Raw genomic sequence first — 20222 nt, 5'->3', positions numbered from 1 at the left:
AGACATGATTTTCCACTCACAAAGCCATGCTGACTGTACCTAATCAGTCCTCTCATCTCTAAATGCCTGTAGATCCTGTCTCTCAAAATACCTTCCAACAACTTACCCACCACAGATATGAGGCTCACCTGCCTATAGCTCCCAAGCTTTTCTCTGCAGCCCTTTTTAAACAAAGGCACAACATTTGCCACCCTCCAATCTTCAGGGACCTCACCTGTGACTATTGATGATTCAAATATCTCTGCTAGCGAACCCGCAATTTCCTCCCTAGCCTCCCACACAATGTCCTGGGATACACTTCATCAGGTCCTGGATATTTATCTACCTTGATGCGCTTGGTGCAATTTAAATTAGGTCCAAAAATGAACAAACCTTAGACCTCATTTCTGTGACAGTGGGTGGGTTTCTATCAATCTGGCTTGGGATTGGGCCACTGTTCAGATGTGTTTAACTGTGATCTCGAGTTGAGGTGTACTTTAACTGTGATCTTGCTTCGAGATATTTTCCAGCTTGTTTAAATGAGTTGGCCTCACCTCACTGGCAGAACATTGTTCATCAAATCCTTCACAACTCACATTTTGAATTGTATTTTAACTCACATAAATCCTATAAACCAGATTCTAATACTCGAGAATATTGTAATCAATCAACATTCAGCACCATGGCACACAGGATTAGGTCTGATATCCCTGACACTCAACTGAGGATAATCCTCGTTTGGTGTTGACTCCTACCTGGGTTGTTAATCTTGACGTTGACTTGGACACATGGAATGCATTTTGGTGGTGGACAGAGCAGCACGGTGGACATCTGAAGCCTGGACAAGCTCAGGTTGAATCCTTCAGGGGCTTCCACTTGTTCCTGGCGCGTGAAACTCCCTGAGAAACATTGACAAATGAATGTATGGGTACCGAAGGTCGCGGCTGTGTCTGAAACTTCTATACACAGCCAACCCAAACACATTTGCTTTTGGGAGTTAGAATCGCAGCATCTCTATGATGGATGTGTGATTCTAAGCTCTAAAATAATCTAGCAAATATGGGTTGCAGTTCACGTTAGCTGACAAGACTTTTAACAATGTAAAGAGCAAACACATTGCCAACTATAGATGCAACAAGCACCGCAGGGAAAGTGCGACCATACTGAGGTAATCCAAAATGGCTGTTTACTTTGTATTTTGATATTTGACCCTTTTAATACGTGACAGAATTTCAATTAACCTGGAGCCTGACTAGACATGACTAGAGGTGTTACCTCAGCATAATATCCATTATAAAAACTTTAAAACAATTATGATCAAATCAAGAAGCAAAAAGGACTTTGTGTGACAATCCACCACTGTCATAGAATCCACACAGTGAAGAAGGAGGCCATTTGGCCCATCGAGTCTGTTCCGACCACAATCCCACCCAGACCCTATCCCTGCAACCCCACATATCTACTCTGCTAGTCCCCCTGACACTAAGGGGCAATTTTCCATGGCCAATCAACCTGACCCGCATATCTTTGGAGAGTGGGAGGAAACCGGAGCACCCGGAGGAAACCCACGCAGACACAGGGAGAATGTGCAGACTCCACACTGACAGTCACCCGAGGCTGGAATTGAACCCGGGTCCCTGGTGCTGTGAGGCAGCAGTGATAACCACTGTACCACCTTGCTGCCCTATTTCAGTACTAGAATTGATCATTGAAGAATAAGAAAAGACTTGGCTTATTTCCTGTCTATCATATCATTCCCATTGAACTGATTTGATTTGATTTATTATTGTCACATGTATTGGGATACAGTGAGAAGTATTATTCCTTGCGCGCTATACAAAGCATACTGTTGATAGAGTACATAGACGAGAGGAAAAGGAGAGGGTGCAGAATGTAGTGTTACAGTCATTAGCTATGCATAGGGTGCAGAGAAAGATCAACTGAATATAAGGTCGGTCCATTTGAAAGTCTGATGGCAGCAGGGAAGAAGCTGTCTCTGAGTCGGTTGGTAGGTGATCTCAGACTTTTGTATCTTTTTCCTGACGGAAGAAGGTGGAAGAGAGAATGTCCGGGGTGCTTGAGGTCCTTGATTACGCTTGGGTTATTTTCCATATTCTGTATTTATTAATCTGAGATAATGTTGAGGGTTATTGTCACAAATGCTCCAACTCAGCGACGGTGCCGAGTCACGAGGTTATATGAAGGTTGCTCCACATACTTTGCTCTTGCTCACCATCTTGTGGTCACTTAAAGAGCTGCAGCCAGGAGCAGGTTTGAGTTATGGGGTTTAATTGGATAATGTTTCGTTAGGGGGGGGGGGAGAGAGAGAATTAAGTTGGAAAAGATTCAAGAGTTACACAAAATTCATCTCATAAACATTAGATTTGAAGGTGAATTCAGAATGATTGGGAATGAGCCATGGCTCAGTTAGAATCCCTACAGTACAGAAGGAGGCCATTCGACCCATCGAGTCCGTACCAACCACAATCCCACCCCCGCCCGATTCCCGTAATCCCACGCATTTACCCTGCTGATCCCCCTGACACTAGAGTCAGTTTATCATGGCCAATTAACCTAACCTGCACATCTTTGGACAATGGGAGGAAACCCACACAGACATGGGGAGAAAGTGCAAACTCCACACAGACAGTGACCCAAGGCCAGAATTGAACTTGGGTTCCTGGTGCTTTGAGGCAGCAGTGCTAACCACTGTGCCACCGTGCCATGCTCACCTCTTGAGCTACAGATTCCTGGGTTCAAGTCTCACTCCGGAGCAAAACAAAAAACAATCAAGGGTGACATTCCAGTGGACTACTGAGGGAATGCTTCCTTGTTGGAGGCACCATCTTTCAGATGCAATGATAAGGTCTCCTTTACCCTTTCAGGTGGGTTTAAAAGGTCCCATGAAGACAAGCAGACGGTTTATCCCCAGTGTCCTGTTCAATATTTATCCCTCATCGATAAAACAGATTATCTGGTCCACATCACATTGTTGTTTGTTTGTGGGAGCTTGCTGTGCACAAATTGGCTGTCGTGTTTCCTTCAATAAAACAGTGACTCCCCTTCAAAAGTACTTCATTGACAGTAAAGTGTTTTGAGATGTCCCAGGGGTTGTGCAAAGTGTGATATAAATGCAAGTCTTTCTGTTCTCTTTTTCTTAAATGATTTTAACTGGTAATCCTTAAAAATAGGACTGGGGAGGCAGGACGGAGGTGGCGGGGAGGGGATAGAAGAAATGTAAAGAGGAAGAACACTCAGTAGAAAATAACCAGCTGTCAGGATTGTGAAACCCTACAGACATGGATTGTCAGTAAATAGTATCCTGTGGCTGTGATATACTGACCGTGGGCTGGATTCTCCAACCTTGCCCGCAGCTGGGATTCTCCAGCCCGTTGCAGTAAACAGAGATTTGGCCGAGCTCCAAATTTTCCATTCTCACCGGCAGCTAGTGAATGACTGGAGATTTTTGGCCCATGGGTGGAATTTTCCAGCCGTGCTCGCCCCAAGACTGGAAATACCCCCTCAAGGTCAACGGGGTGGCACGGTGGCACAGTGGCTAGCACTGCTGCCTCACAGCACCAAGGACCCGGGTTCGATTTCCGGCGTGGGTCACTGTCCGTGTGGAGCCTGCATGTTCTCCCCGTGTCTGCATGGGTTTCCTCCGGGTGCTCCAGTTTCCTCTCTCGGTCCAAAAATGTGCTGGTTAAGTTGATTGGCCATGCTAAATTGCCACTTAGTGTCAGGGGGACTAGTAGGGTAAATACATGGGGATAGGACCTGGATGGGATTGTGGTCGGTGCAGACTCGATGGGCTGAATGGCTTCCTTCTGCACTGTAGGGATTCTATGGATCTATGGTTCTGTCCCGCCTGCTTCAATTCCTGTGGTGCGTGGGACAGGAAAATTCCACCCCATGTCTTTACTTCTATTAAACAAGAGCGACTGTGACCAACTATTTTAGATTGTGGCCAAGTTAGGCAGAGAGGGAGAAACCTGTACAAGAACCACGGTGAAAAGATCCACAGCAAAACTCACAACTGTGTAACATAGTCCAATAATACATATTATTCACACAAAATAGTAGAAAATGTACACATAATATGGCCCGGAGGAAAGAGAGAACTACAGTGGAAATATATCCACCAACATTTACAGAAGGAAACTGAACTTCAGAACTAATTCACAGCACAAGCGTAAGAACAAAACTGGGAGTATCAGACATGAGCAATGGTATCATGAAAGCATCCATCACCCTGGAGTATTGTGTGCAGTTTTGGCGTCCTTATCTGAGGGAGAATGTTCTTGCTATAGAGGAAGTACAACAAATGTTTACCAGGCTGATTCCTGGGGTGGCAAGTCTATCATATGAGGAGAGACTGAGTCAGTTAGGATTATATTCACTGGAATTTAGAAGAGTGAGAAGGGAACTCATAGAAACTTATAAAATTCTAACAGGATTAGACAAGATAGATTCAGAAAGAATGTTGCCAATGGTGAGGGAGTCCAGAACTAGGGGTCATTGTTTGAGGATAAGGGGTAAATCTTTTAGGACTGAAGTGAGAAATTTCTTCATCTAGAGGGTGGTGAATGTGTGGAATTCACTACCACAGAAAGTAGTTGAAGCCAAAACATTCTGAGATTTCAAGAAGAACTTAGATATAGCTCTTGGGGCTGAAGGGATCAAGGGATATGGGGAAGGGGGGGGGGGGGGGGGGGGGGGATCAGGATATTGAATTTGACCATCAGCTATGATCAAAATGAATGGCGTAGCAGGCTCGAAGGGCCGAATGGCCTACTCCAGTTCCTAGTTTCTATATTTCTATCTGCATACTTTATGCTCTCAATCATCCACAAGATAATTTGACAGAAGGAAGTGCTTCAGGTGTGGAGACGAGTGGAAGTAAAGTTTATTTATTGTCACAAGTAGACTTACATTAACTCTGCAATGAAGTTACTGTGAAAATCCCCTAGTCGCCACACTCCAGCGCCTGTTCGGTTACACTGGGGGAGAATTTAGCATGGCCAATGCACATCTTTCGGACTGTGGGAGGAAACCGGAGCAGCCGGAGGAAACCCACGCAGACACGGGGAGGATATGCAGACTCCGCACAGACAGTGACCCAAGCCGGGAATTGAACCTGGGTCACTGGCGCTGTGAGGCAGTAGTGCTAACCACTATGCCACCATGCCGACCCTGTCAAGGTGGTTGTGATTTATGTATGTAAATATATAATATATAAAAGGAAAAGAAACAAAACATAGTAGTTTGTTCAAAACACTAACTGATAGAAAATGCAGGGATTATTGACTCTGCCAGTGTCCATTGTTCACGGGGGAAGGGAAAAAAGTTTTTCTCCACAAGGAACGCAAGTCAAGTTCCCAATGTAAAACAGGAAAGAAAAAAATCACCTCAGGACATCCCAAAGAACTTTACAACAAATGAAGTATTTTTGAGCTGTCATCACTGCAGTGATGCAGCAACCAATTTGTACACAGCAAGCTCCCTCTAATAGCAGTGACAATTAACCAGATCATTCAGTTTTCTTCTGTTCATTCATGCGGCATGGGCATCGCCCGCTGGCCAGCATTTTTTGCCCATCCCTAGTTGCCCTTGGAGGGCAGTTGAGAGTCAACCACATTGCTGTGGCTCTGGAGTCATATGTAGACCAAACTAGGTAAGGACGGCAGATTCCCTTCCCCAAAGGGCATTCGTGAACCTGGCGGTTTTTTCTGACAATGGTTTCATGGTCATCAGTAGATTCTTAATTCCAGATATTTTTTATTGAATTCAAATTCCACCATCGGCCATGGCAGGAACCCGGGTCCCCAGAACATTAGCTGAGTTTCTGGATTAATAGTCTAGCGATTATACCATTGCCTCCCCAGCTTAGTGATGCTGTGAATCAACAGAATAAAGTCAGAATTTCAGATCTTAACATGCAGCTTTTGCAGCTGTTAACATTATCGTGAACAAGATGATGGACTTCAGTCAATGGGAATTAATCTGCATGATTTTGGACTGATTGTGTCAAACCTCAATGGAAACCACAGTGAGTGAAAACTGCAGCATCTCAAACTCACCAATCAGCACCTTGATTTTTGCAGCAACATCCGCCGCTTTGAGATAATCTGATTTGCAAAGAAATTCTTTGCTAAAAGCAGTAAGAGTCCACTTCAACTTAAGAGCCTTTGATTGGGTGCAATCTCCTGAGTTAACCACAGGGTTAAGCCTTTGTGGAATGCCTGGCAGGTGGCTGCCTTCCTCAGAGAATGATGTGGAGATGCCGGCGTTGGACTGGGGTAAGCACAGTAAGAAGTCTCACAACACCAGGTTAAAGTCCAACAGGTTTATTTGGTAGCAAATACCATAAGCTTTCGGAGCAATGCTCCTCGCAGAGAATGCAAGGCATCACCTGCTGAGAAAGGAACATCTCGTATGTGGGCACCTATTGAAGACGTTTGCTCGACCTCATTCTGTTTCCAATGGGAGCATGACTGGAGGGTGTGACAGCAGAGTCTGGAACACAAGGCTTGTGGCTGGTCTTCAGTTCTCTGTATCAGTCCAAAAACCTGCCATCTGGACAGAATCTATCGGCACTTCACACATTGCTCCTGACGTATGAGGTGATAGACTTTGGAAGGAGTAATTTGACAAGGCAGTTTGAAGTCTATTTATTCGCGTCACAAGTAGGCTTACATTAACACTGCAATGAAGTTACTGTGAAAATCCCCTAGTCCCCGGGGGAAGCACGTTGGCAGAGTGGTTAGCACTGCTGCCTCACAGTGCCAGGGACCTGGGTTCGATTCCCAGCTTGGGTCACTGTTTCTGTGGAGTTTGCACGTTCTCCCTGTGTCTGTGTGGGTTTCCTCCGGGTGCTCCGGTTTCCTCCCACGGTCCAAAGATGTGCAGGTTAGGTGAATTGGCCATGCTAACTTCTCCCTCAGTGTACCCAAACAGGTGCCGAAGTGTGGCAACTGGGGGATTTTCACAGTAAATTCATTGCAGTGTTAATGTAATAGAACTTTGGTGAGGTCACATCTCGAGTACTGCATGTATTTCTGGTCACCACATTATAGGAAGGATATGATTGCACTGGAGGGGTGCAGAAGAGATTCACCAGGATGCTGCCTGGGATGGAACACTTAAGTTACGAAGAGAGATTGGGTCAGCTTGGATTGTTTTTGTTGGAGCAGAGAAGACTGAGGGGTGACCAGATCGAGGTGTACAAGATTATGAGGGGCATGGACAGGGTGGATAAGGAGCAGCTGTTCCCTTTAGTTGAAGGGTCAGTCACAAAGGGACATAGGCTCAAGGTGAGGGACAGGATGTTTAGGAGGGATGTGAGCAAAACTTTTTTACCCAGAGGGTTGTGACGGTCTGGAATGCGCTGCCTGGGAGGATAGTGGAGGCAGGTTGCCTCACATCCTTTAAAAGGTACCTGGATGAGAACTTGGCATTTCATAACATTCAGGACTATGGGCCAAGTGGTGGTAAATGGGATTTTCCGGCTGCGCTTGTCCCAAAACCAGAAAATCCCACCCGCGATCGATGGACCTTTGCACGGTCCACCCACCCCCGGTCCACTACAATTCCTGTGGTGGGCGGGACGGGAAAATTGCCCCCATTGTGTGACTGTGACAAAGATTTAGTCTCAGTATTTGATTCTGCCGGGTTTGAATTTGGGACTACTGTGGCGAACTGGAAATTAAGCCAGAGCTCGACCACCTCACCCATCACAGAATCGCGTAAAATCCCACCCATAATCTTTACCCTTCACCAGAAGAGACCTAAGCAGCTCTGTCACAACCAAAAGTGGCAGCAATATCGACCTATGCTCTTTGATAGAGACTAGACTGAGCTAAGATTGAGGTCACCTCACGAGGTTGAGCTGTGTGACTTTGCATTCACCCTCTATTCCCCAACTACCAGTTTGCTCCGGTTCCTTTCCCCCTTCATTCGCCTCTTGGCCTTTTGGCTAAGATCAAGCGTGGATCGAGCGTGAGATCAGAAGCAATGCCTGTTGGATCTTGAATGTCTCTCTTGTGGGCAGCAGGAATTGGATTCAATTTGAATTTGGTTTTTGGAGCAAGCAAGGAGATGGATTATGGGCTTGTCCGGTCCACTCTGTGCATTGGCTTCATAACTCTCAAAAGGGAATAAAATGTTTTTTTAAGTTCCTTTCCCCCTCCATTCCACAGCCATTCTTTCAATCATTACATCTTGAAATGAGGCACCTGCTCTACATCCTTCCCCTTTCAACTCCCTGCTTACAGAAGCCACATGAGATCCTTCCACCAGCCTTCCCCGACCACCCCCATCCACCCAACGTTGGCCATTTTCTTCTCCTCCGTCCTGTAAAGTGCTTCGAAACATCTGTCTGCCTGCAGAATCCTCTAGTCGCAGAAAGACTAACGCCGTGGCAACAGTTCAGTGACCTATTCTCACTGGTAAATTAAACGGTTGAATGTACTGGAAGCCATAATCTATGCAGAACTTTTTAACTGTTAAAAAAAAAAACAATTTATTATCCATAGGGTGGATAATAAAGGGCAGCACGGTGGCACAGTGGTTAGAACAAAGAACAATACAGCACAGGAACAGGCCCTTCGGCCCTCTAAGCCCGTGCCGCTCCCTGGTCCAAACTAGACCATTCTTTTGTATCCCTCCATTCCCACTCCGTTCATGTGGCGATCTAGATAAGTCTTAAACGTTCCCAGTGTGTCCGCCTCCACCACCTTGCCCGGCAGCGCATTCCAGGCCTCCACCACCCTCAGTGTAAAATACGTCCTTCTGATATCCGTGTTAAACCTCCCCCCCTCACCTTGAACCTATGACCCCTCGTGAACGTCACCACCGATCTGGGAAAAAGCTTCCCACCGTTCACCCTATCTATGCCTTTCATAATTTTATACACCTCTATTAGGTCACCCCTCATCCTCTGTCTTTCCAGTGAGAACAACCCCAGTTTACCCAATCTCTCCTCATAACTAAGCCCTTCCATACCAGGCAACATCCTGGTAAACCTCCTCTGTACTCTCTCTAAAGCCTCCACGTCCTTCTGGTAGAGTGGCGACCAGAACTGGGCGCAGTATTCCAAATGCGGCCGAACCAACGTCCTATACAACTGCAACATCAGACCCCAACTTTTATACTCTATGCCCCGTCCTATAAAGGCAAGCATGCCATATTCATTACCTTCTCCACCTGTGACGTCACCTTCAAGGATCTGTGGACTTGCACACCCAGGTCCCTCTGAGTATCTACACCCTTTATGGTTCTGCCATTTATCATATAGCTCCCCCTACGTTAGTTCTACCAAAATGCATCACTTCGCATTTATCTGGATTGAACTCCATCTGCCATTTCTTTGCCCAAATTTCCAGCCTATCTATATCCTTCTGTAGCCTCTGACAATGTTCCTCACTATCTGCAAGTCCAGCCATTTTCGTGTCGTCCGCAAACTTACTGATCACCCCAGTTACACCTTCTTCCAGATTGTTTATATAAATCACAAACAGCAGAGGTCCCAATACAGAGCCCTGCGGAACACCACTAGTCACAGGCATCCAGCCAGAAAAAGACCCTTCCACTACCACCCTCTGTCTTCTGTGACCAAGCCAGTTCTCCACCCATCTAGCCACCTCCCCCTTTATCCCATGAGATCCAACCTTTTTCACCAGCCTACCATGAGGGACTTTGTCAAACGCTTTACTAAAGTCCATATAGACGACATCCACGGCCCTTCCCTCGTCAACCATTCTAGTCACTTCTTCAACAAACTCCACCAGGTTAGTGAGGCATGACCTCCCTCTCACAAAACCATGCTGACTATTGTTAATGAGTTTATTCCTTTCTAAATGCGCATACATCCTATCTCTAAGAATCCTCTCCAACAACTCCCCGACCATGGACGTCAAGCTCACCGGCCTATAATTTCCCGGGTTCTGCTTCCTACCCTTCTTAAATAACGGGACCACATTACCTATCCTCCAGTCCTCTGGGACCTCACCTGTGTCCAGTGACGAGACAAAGATTTGCGTCAGAGGCCCAGCGATTTCATCTCTCGTCTCCCTGAGCAGCCTAGGATAGATTCCATCAGGCCCTGGGGATTTGTCAGTCTTTATATTCCCTAAAAAACCTAACACTTCCTCCCTTGTAATGGAGATTTTCTCTAACGGGTCAACACTCCCCTCCGAGACACTCCCAGTCAACACATCCCTCTCCTTTGGGAATACCAACGCAAAGTATTCATTTAGGATCTCCCCTACTTCTTTGGGCTCTAAGCATAATTCCCCACTTTTGTCCCTGAGAGGTCCGATTTTTTCCCTGATAACCCTTTTGTTCCTAACGTATGAATAAAATGCCTTGGGATTCTCCTTAATCCTGTCTGCCAAAGACATTTCGTGACCCCTTTTTGCCCTTCTAATTCCTCGTTTGAGTTCTTTCCTACTTTCTTTGTATTCCTCCAGAGCTCCCTCCATTTTTAGCTGCCTGGACCTAACGTATGCCACTCTTTTCTTTTTGACCAATCCCTCAATTTCCCTGGTTATCCACGGTTCTCGAATCCTACCCTTCCTATCCTTCCTTTTTACAGGCACATTGCTGCCTCACAGTGCCAGGGACCCGGGTTCAATTCCGGCCTTGGGTGACTGTGTGGAGTTTGCACGTTCTCCCCGTATCTGCGTGGGTTTTGTCCAAGTGCTCCAGTTTCCTCTCACATTCCAAAGATGTGCAGGTTAGGTGGATTGGCTACGCTAAATTGCCCCTTAGTGTCCCAGGATGTGTAGGTTAGGTGGATTAGCCATGGTAAATGTGTGGGGTTACAGGGATAGGGTGGGGGGGAAGGGCCTCAGTAAGGTACTCTGTCAGAGAGAGTCGGTGCAGACTCAATGGGCCAAATGGCCTCCTTGTGCACTGTCGGGATTCTATGATTCTATGAAAAGTTGCTCTTTGTGGCTACAAAGGTTAATTCTACCCGATCCAGCCTATGTTCCTTTTAGTTGCTTACTGCTGATATTACAGGTTTGGCAAGGGATGCATTCATGCGCATTGTGTGGATGGTATGGGGTGAAGCAGGTCCTAATATTGTCAGCATTTATAAAGTCAAAACAATTTAAAAATCATGGGAATTTGAACCAGGAAATATACAAACATACAAAGAAGGAAAAAGAACACCTACCGATATCAAGGCGTTCCTGTAAAAAGAGGAGAAACATTTGCTTTAGTCATTTCAGTACCAGCTTCATCGTCCGGATAAAGATGAGGGGTGGGATTTTACATCCTTACTCATCCCAAAACCGTAAAATCCCAACCGAGGTCAACGGAAGGTCAGCCCCTTGTCCATTTCCATTCCTATGGTGGGCGGGACGGTAAAATTCCAACCGACTTCTCTATATTCAAACATTTTACCAAGTATAACACATCACGCCAATACAATACTTAATATAATAGGGGGATATAATACACCGTGGTGCAGTGGGTTAGCGTCCCTGCCTCTGAGCCAGAAGCTCTGGGTTCAAGTCCCACCCCAGGACTTGATGGCCAAGGAAGGTAGGCGCATTCATAATGCAGTCAAACAGGTTGAGTTTGTCAACCTGCAAATCCTTCCAAACTTGCCAATGGCTGGCAGTAAGAGCGGGGGAGACTCCTTGATGTGGAGTGGCACCCCTCTCACGCTACAAGCCCCTGGCAACAGACTAGTGACCTGTACCAGGAATTACTAGCTGCAGAAACAGATGAAAGTCTGCTTTAGTGTACCACTAGGTGCAGGAAGAGATTTGGGACATCAATATAATATGCGAATATAATACATCACATCAAATAAAGATAATTGATATTGAAGTCATTTTATCATAGAATCCCTACAGTACAGAAGGAGGCCATTTGGCCCATCGAGCCTGCACCGACCACAATCTCACCCAGGCCCCATCCCCACATATTCACCCTGCCAACCTTCCTGACACTAATGGCCAATTTGCCATAACCAATCAACCTAACCTGCTCATCTTTGGACTGTGGGAGGAAACCAGAGGCTAACTACTGGGCTACCGTGCCGCCCAAAATACGATATATCACATGTAGAAGTGTGAGAGTGTCAGTATCTATGTGTGTTCCAAGTGTCCTCGTGGGGACAATGTTCTCTTTCTCCTCACTCAATGTATTCATTATTCCAGCACAATATTAGACATTCTGCATACCTCTAATCAACAGGAATCTCATGCAGTCACAGGGAATTGGCTTTACTGTTGAGGGCAGCACTACCACCTCACAGTGCCAGGTACCCATGTTCAATTCCGGCCTTGGGTGACTGTCTGTGTGGAGTTTGCACGTTCTCCCCGTGGGTTTCCTCCAGTTTCCTTCCACAGTCCAAAGATGCGCAGATTAGGTTGACTGGCCATGCTAAATTCACCCTTAGAGTCAGGGGGATAAGCAGAGTAAATACCTGGGGTTACGGGGATTGGGCCTGGGTGGGACTGTTGTCAGAGAGTCGGTGCAGGCTTGATGGGCCGAATGGCCTTCTTCTGCACTGTCAGGATTCTATACCCTGCTTAACACATATCGAAATATCCCACTTCAAAACATAACTGTCAGAATCCTCAAAGGTAATGAGCCAGGGAGAACAGAGGAAGGCTTCCTGGATCCAAACACCTGCTCTACAAGTTGTACAGCTCCAGTTTGACAGGTTCCTGAAGTAACTGTGAAAATTCCCTGGTAACCACACTCCAGCGCCTGTTCGGGTACACTGACGGAGAATTTTAGCTTGGCCAAGGCATCTGACCAGCACGTGGGAGGAAATCGGAGCATCCGGAGGAAACCCACGCAGACACGGGGAAAATGTGCAGACTCCACACAGACAGTGACCCAAGCCGGGAATCGAACCGGGTCCCTGGTGCTGTGAGGCAGCAGTGCTAACCACTGTGCCATCGTGCCGCCCAGCACAGAACAGGATTATTCCCTGGAACCGGAGATCATTTTCTTCCAGCAGAAATAAAAACACAAAACGGGTTGTGGAGGAACCCTTACGCCTAAATTCCAGCAATCTGGTGACATTTCCTGGAGAAGGTGTAGCTCTTTAGGTGGACAGGATTGGTGTTGTGTTACGTTCTGACGTTTAAATAGATAGCAAACTTACAGAAAACCAAAGCATAGTCACTCAAAGTATCTGTGAGTCAGCAACCCTCAAGAGAACGAGGAAAAGGAAGAGAAGCTTTAAAACCAAGGAAGTAATAAAGAATACTGATGATTCAACCAACTAAGACAATGAGTATTATTTATTTGTTTGTTTGTTTGGTCACAAGCAGGCTTACATTAACACTGCAATGAAGGTGATTGTTATGTAAAAGACAGGAATGTGAAAAGAGCTTTCAACCCATTGAAGTTCATCCAGTAGCCTAACCATCGCAGCCTGGAATCTAACTGCAGCTGACCACTCCCTCCCTGTCACTGCTAACTCTATTTCGCAGATTATTCCAATAAACCCACGCAGACACAGAGAGAACGTGCAAACTCCTGGCACAGTGCTTAGCACTGCTGCCCCACAGCACCAAGGACCCGGGTTCGATTCCAGGCTTGGCTGTGCAGAGTCTGCACGTTCTCCCTGTCCGTGTCTGCGTGCATTTCCTCCGGGTGCCTCCCGCTATTCGAAAGACGTGCTGACTAGGTGCATTGGCCATGCTAAATTCTCCCTCAGTGTACCCGAACAGGTGCCGTTGTGTGGAGACTAGGGGATTTTCACAGTAACTTTGCAGTGTTAATGTAAGCCTTCTTGTGACACTCATACTTAAACTTAAAACAGTCACCTAAAGCTGGGATTGAACCTGGGTCCTTGGCACTGTGAGGCAGCAGTGCTAACCACTGTGCCGTCATGCTGCCCCTCTGAGCTTGCTGTACATAAACTGGCTACCACACTTTTGACCCCTCTAAAATAGGCTGTAAAGCACTTTGGGATATCCTGGAGCCATGATAGGTTCTACGTAAATGTAGGTCTTTCTTTTTTTCACATTTGTTACTGTGTAACATTTTTGTCTCACTATTAGTTACGTATATTGCATCTTGAAATGTGTTCAGTCACCGACAACGGCCGAGAGTTTTACAGGTTCCAATGCTAGTCCTTCGAGAAGGCCTTGCGAAAGTAAAGGGAGATTTAATCTGCATTTAAACCCTGTCACACCTGACCCGAGAATGCCTGAAGCTGACACTGGACTCCACTTCTCAACACCAACACCCCTTACCCATGACAAGAACAAGCAAATGGGAAAACATGAGGAAGTACAGGATCAAAGGTTTTGTGCAATCCTTTCCGAATTCTGAAGTATTCAAATGACCCGTTTCTCAAAATCAAAGAGGTTCCTCCTGCCCCCGTACAATGCAGACAGTTACAAGATATGTAGATAGCGGCACGGTCAAACACGCACAGCTTTGTACATCTGCATACGCTAAAGATGTCTTACTGTGTGGAGGGCACGGTGGCACAGTGGTTAGCACTGCTGCCTCACAGCGCCAGGGACTTGGTTTCGATTCCCGGCTTGGGTCACTGTCTGTGCAGAATCTGCACGTCCTCCCAGTGTCTGCGTGGGTTTCCTCCGGGTGCTCCGGTTTCCTCCCACAGTCCGAAAGTCGAGCTGGTTAGGTTCATTGGCTATGCTAAATTCTCCCTCAGTGTATCCGAACAGGCGCCGGAGTGTGGCGACTAGGGGATTTTCAGAGTGTAGTAAACCACTGTTATCTGCTATCTGTTACCTGTATATGTGGCACATCCCTGTCGGTTCCGCCCAAGTCTCCTCCCCCTGGTCTGGGTATAAAGGCGGTGGCTCCTCCCCCCTTGCTCTCAGTTCAGACCAGATCTCCGACAGGGATGGCTCCAAGTTCTTGCCAATAAAAGCCTATTTGTCTTGCTCACAACTAGTCTCGGCACGATTGATAGTGCATCACACAGTAACTTCATTGCAGTGTTAATGTAAGCCTACTTGTGACGTTAATAAATAAACTTAAACTTAAAAATGCCAGATTGCTAAGAATTGTAGTGTTGCATCATTTATATTGGACAGGATGGACAATACTGAACTGAGGACAAAAGGATTGTCATTGTTCGGGGCACAAAAAAAATGGCATGATGAGAAAACATGAAGGGAAATATAAAAATATATATCTATAATCATCCTGGCTAGATATAAAATTAATGGGCAAATGGCAGGACTGATAAAATGGTCACCACACAATGGTAGTTCTCGAAGTTCAAACCTCCGGAATGTGACATCCCCTGCACTGTATGGACATTCCACATCATTCCAGCCAAGCCAGCACAATGGATTCCATGATGTGGCGCTTCTGCAGGGGTAGGGGTAGGGGTGGGATTGTGGATGGTGCAGACTCGATGGGCCGAATGGCCTCTTTCTGCACTGTAGGGCTTCTTGCGCTGCTATACAGCGTTTGGGTTTTTTTATCTGCAGTCACTTTTTAACCTCAAGATGGAAGCAGAACTCCAGGCTAGCAAGTTGCCTCTGTCTACCATTTACCACTTTAGAGATAGCAACAGAAAAAGCTGCCCAGGTCTAAATTGCCTGGCCCCCATCAACACAATGAACTACTGAAACATCGGAACTTCTGTGTCTGTAGCTACAAATCTTTGGATACATCCTGGGGCACTAAGGGGCAATCTATAATGACCAATCCACCTAACCTGCACATCTTTGGACTGTGGGAGGAAACCAGAGCACCCGGAGGAAACCCACGCAGACACGGGAAGAATGTGCAAACTCCACACAGACAGTGACCCAAGGCCAGAATTGAACCTAGGACAGCAGTGCTAACCACTGTGCCACCATGCCTACAAGATGAATTCATCGCTACATTCCTTCTCCTATCGCGGAAGTCATCGTTTGTGGATAAAGCGGATCATTCTGCATCAGTTTCAACATGGAAATGACTAAAGAAATATACCATTGGACTTATTGATTCCGGAGTCTGGCTTTATCAATCTTATTAATATCCATGGTCTTGACCCTGACGCCCTTTCCTTCCCTTATCTTTTAAAGAACAAAGAAGAAAGAAAATTAAAGCACAGGAATAGGCCCTTCGGCCCTCCAAGCCTGCACCGACCATGCTGCCCAACTGAACTAAAGCCCCCTACCCTCCCGGGGACCATATCCCTCCATTCCCATCCTATTCATGTATTTGTCAAGACACCCCTTAAAAGTCACTATCGTATCTGCTTCCACTACCCCCCCTGGCAGCGAGTTCCAGGCAACCACCACCCTCTGTGTAAAAAATCTGCCTCGTACATCTCCTTTAAACCTTGCCTCTCGCATCTTAAACCTGTGCCCCCTAGTAATTGACTCTTCCACCCTGGGAAAAAGCTTCTGACTATCCACTCTTTCCGTGCCCCTCATAATCTTGTAGACTTCTATCAGGTCGCCCCTCAACCTCCGTCGTTCCAGTGAGAACAAACTAAGTTTCTCCAACCTCTCCTCATAGCTAATGCCCTCCATGCCAGGCAACATCCTGGTAAATCTTTTCTGTTCTCTCTCCAAAGCCTCCACATCCTTCTGGTAGTGTAGCGACTGGAATTGAACACTATATTCCAAGTGCGGCCTTTTATCGTATGAACGCAAAAGTGAGGGACATTGGAATGGGCTTCCTGCGTTTTGAGTGTGCGTAAAATAAACCAACCCTCTGATTTTACCCTATCTCAAGTTTGCTGTGAGGGTTAAGAATAGAGGATTGGATCACTCCAAAATGGAAAGGTTGGTAAAAATACATCCCCACTTATAAAGGGTGAATTCAAAAATAAAAAACACCTTTCTGTTTCTGGACAGGTAGTAAGGGGAGAACCTCGGGCTGTTCTAAATTAAATCACCTCCTGTCCATAACAGTAACGTAGGTAATTCAAAGTGATAAGAGTACCCGCACGTTAAAAATATTAACATCATGACAATAAATGATTTGATTCAGCAGAGCTGCAGTTAGTTGCAGAACAACAGGGTAGGATTGCACAGTGTATTCATAATACACTGGAGAGGCAGTGATGCAGTGGTATTGTCACTAGACTAATAATCATGAAGTGGAGATACTGGCGTTGGACTGGGGTGGGCACAGCATGAAGTCCAACAGATTTATTTGGAATCACGAGCTGTCAGAGCGTTGCTCCTTCATCAGGTGAGTGGAAGTAGGTTACAAACACAGGCATATATAGGCAAAGACACAACTGCAAGATAATTACAGGTTGGAATGTGAAGAATGATTGGAGTTTTCCAATCTTTACAGGTAATCAAGTCTTTACAGATATGAACAGTGTGCGTGGAGAGAGGGATAATCACAGGTTAAAGAGGTGTGAATTGTCTCAAGCCAGGACAGTTAGTAGGGTTTTGCAAGCCCAGGCTAAATGGTAAGGCTTACACCTGGTGTGACATGAACCCAAGATCCCAGTTGGGGCCACCTTCGCGTGCAGAACTTGGTTATCAGTTTCTGCTCGGCGATTCTGCATTGTCGTGTGTCTTGAAGGCCGCCTTGTAGAACGCTTACCCAAAAATCAGAGGCTGAATGCCCGTGACTGCTGAAGTGCTCCCTGACTGGAAGGGAACTCTCCTGCCTGGTGATTGTTGCACTAGATTAATAATCGAAAGATCCAGGGCAATACTCTTGGGACTCAGGTTCGAATCCCACCATGGTAGATGGTGAAATTTGAATTCAATAATAATCTGGAATTAAGAAATCTGAAAACGACCAATTGTAGTAAAAATCTCAACTGGTTCACGACGGAGGTTGAGGGGCGACCTGATAGAAGTCTACAAGATTAGTCAGAAGCTTTTTCCCAGGGTGGAAGAGTCAATTACTAGGGGGCACAGCTTTAAGGTGCGAGGGGCAAGGTTTAAAGGAGATGTACGAGGCAGATTTTTTACACAGAGGGTGGCGAGTGCCTGGAACTCGCTGCCGGGGGAGGTAGTGGAAGCAGATACGGTCGTGACTTTTAAGGGGCGTCTTGACAAATACATGAATAGGATGGGAATAGAGGGATATGGTCCCCAGAAGGGTGGGGGTTTTAGTTAAGTCGGGCAGCATGGTTGGTGCAGGCTTGGAGGGCCAAAGAGCCTGTTCCTGTGCTGTAATTTTCTTTGTTTTTTGTTCTTTGTAATGTCCTTTAGGGAAGGAAATCTGCCTTCCTTACCTGGTCTGGCCTACACGTGACTCCAGGCCCAGGGCAATGTGGTTGACTCAAATGGTTTAGCAAACCAGAGGAAATATGGATGGGGAATAAATGCTGACCTAGCCAGTGACGCCCATATCCCTTGAATTAATTTTAAAAACTCACAAGTTGAACAGTGTTGACTCTCTTATTCATTACTGGAACATACTCATCAATATTCTGCGTTTTACTGTAAATTGTGTTCTTGGAATGTGAAGGGTTTTTGACTCACGGTAACTATAGTCAAAATCAGGCCAGTTCCAAAACACAGTGACTCACTTTCTGATGGGTTTATCGGAGACTAAACATTTGGGTGAGTTGTTACTGATTCTGTCAGCAAAGGGTGATATTAAGTTATCATGAATAGCAAAGAGTACAACAATCTTCTCTGATGAATGGGTACAGCACCGAAGGAGGCCATTTGGCCCATTGTGTCTGTTGGCTGTCAACAACCGCAGCTTACCCAGTCTCAGCTCCCCCACCTTATCCCTGTAGTCTTGCATTTTCTTTTTCTTCAGCTAATTCTCTTTTGAAAGCCTCAATTTATCTGTCTCCATTCCAGATCCTAACTGCCCACAGAGTCATAGAGATTTACAGCATGGAAACAGGCCCTTTGGCCCAACTTGTCCATGCCACCCTTTTTGTCAACCACTAAGCTAGTCCCAATTGCCCACATTTGGCCAATATCTCTCTATACCCATCTTACCCATCTGTCTAAATGCTTCTTAAAAGACAAAATTGTACCCACCTCTACTACTACCTCTGGCAGCTTGTTTCAGACACTCACCACCATCCATGTGAAAAAATTGCCCCCCTGGACCCTTTTGTGTCTCTCCCCTGTCACCTTAAACCTACGTCCTCTAGTTTTAGACTCCCCTATCTTTGGGAAAAGATGTAGAGTATCTAATTGATCTATGCCCCTCATTATTTTATAGACCTCTATAAGATCACCCCTGAACCTCCTACACTCCAGGGAAAAAAGTCCCAGTCTATCCAGCCTCTCCTTATAACTCAAATCATCAAGTCCCGGTAGCATTATAGTAAATCTTTCACACTTGCTGCATGAAACTCCTTCTCCTTGAGATGCCACTGCTTCTATTGCCAAATCAATGATCTCTGGCTCCCCATTTTTGAACACCTCAATCCAATCACCCCAAATCTTCCAATACAAACCTATCAATGCAACATTCCTCATCCTTATGAATCTTTTCTGCATTCTTTCTAATGCCTTCACATACTTCCGATAGTGTGGTGCCCAGAGCGGGGCACAATACTCCAGTTGAGAGTTTTATACCTAAAACCACCACTATTTACGCCTTGATTTTAACTTAAAGCAGGAGAATGGCATCCCGGGACCAAGGTGCACCCGTGACAATGAAGGCATGAGATCCACACCATGGTAGCCCTCAGGCCCCATTCAATGGTCAATCTCAGACTTGATCAAGTCTACTGGAATTCTTTGAGGATGTTACTAGTAGAGTTGATCGGGAGAACTGACGGATGCGGTTTATTTAGACTTTCAGAAGGCTTTCGACAAGGTGTCACAGAGCAGATTAGTGTGTAAAGTTAAAGCACATAGGATTGCAGGTAGTGTCTTGGGATGGATAAAAAGCTGGTTAGCAGATAGGAAGCAAGTAGTTGGAATAAATGGGTCTTTTTCTGATTGGCAGGCAGTGACTAGTGGGGTCCCGCAGGGATCTGTGTTGGGAAGCAAACAGTTCACATTATATATTAATGATTTGGACAAGAGAACTAAATGTATTGTCTCCAAATTTGCAGGTGACTCAAAGTTAGGCGAGAGGGTGAGCTGTGAGGAGGATGCAGAGATGCTTCAGTATGATCTGAACAGGCTGAGTGAGTGGGCATATGCATGGCAGATGCAGTTTAATGTGAATAACTGTGTGGTTATCCACTTCAGATGCAAAAATAGGAAGGCAGGTTATTATTTGAATGGGTGTAAATTGAGAGAGATGATATTCTGAAAGACCTTGATGTCCTCATGCATCAGTTGTTGAAAGAAGGTACGGCAGCAGTAAAGAAGATTTCATGTTAACCTTCATAG

The 20222-nt window shown here is 45.9% G+C and overlaps 1 protein-coding gene and 1 pseudogene across 2 annotated transcripts in view; one reads left to right on the top strand and one right to left on the bottom strand.

Moving 5' to 3' along the window:
• LOC144491673 (interleukin-17 receptor E-like) overlaps positions 1-20222 on the bottom strand; it is a 203892-nt gene that overhangs the window by 170121 nt on the left and 13549 nt on the right. For both annotated transcript variants that reach the window (XR_013497482.1, XM_078209841.1), the window contains exons 2-3: positions 11159-11174; positions 735-878 (exon numbers count right to left, since the gene is read on the bottom strand). Coding sequence is in view for 1 of the 2 variants with exons in the window: in XM_078209841.1 (XP_078065967.1) it covers positions 735-878; positions 11159-11174 (160 nt within the window). In the remaining variant the exon portion in view is untranslated. The remainder of the gene's footprint in view (positions 1-734; positions 879-11158; positions 11175-20222) is intronic.
• LOC144491930 (U2 spliceosomal RNA) lies at positions 7935-8151 on the top strand (annotated as a pseudogene).

Source organism: Mustelus asterias, chromosome 3, assembly GCF_964213995.1.
Source record: "Mustelus asterias chromosome 3, sMusAst1.hap1.1, whole genome shotgun sequence".
NCBI lineage: Eukaryota > Metazoa > Chordata > Chondrichthyes > Carcharhiniformes > Triakidae > Mustelus > Mustelus asterias.
Note: the sequence above shows the minus strand (reverse complement) of the source record. Positions and strands in the feature narration are given on the sequence as shown.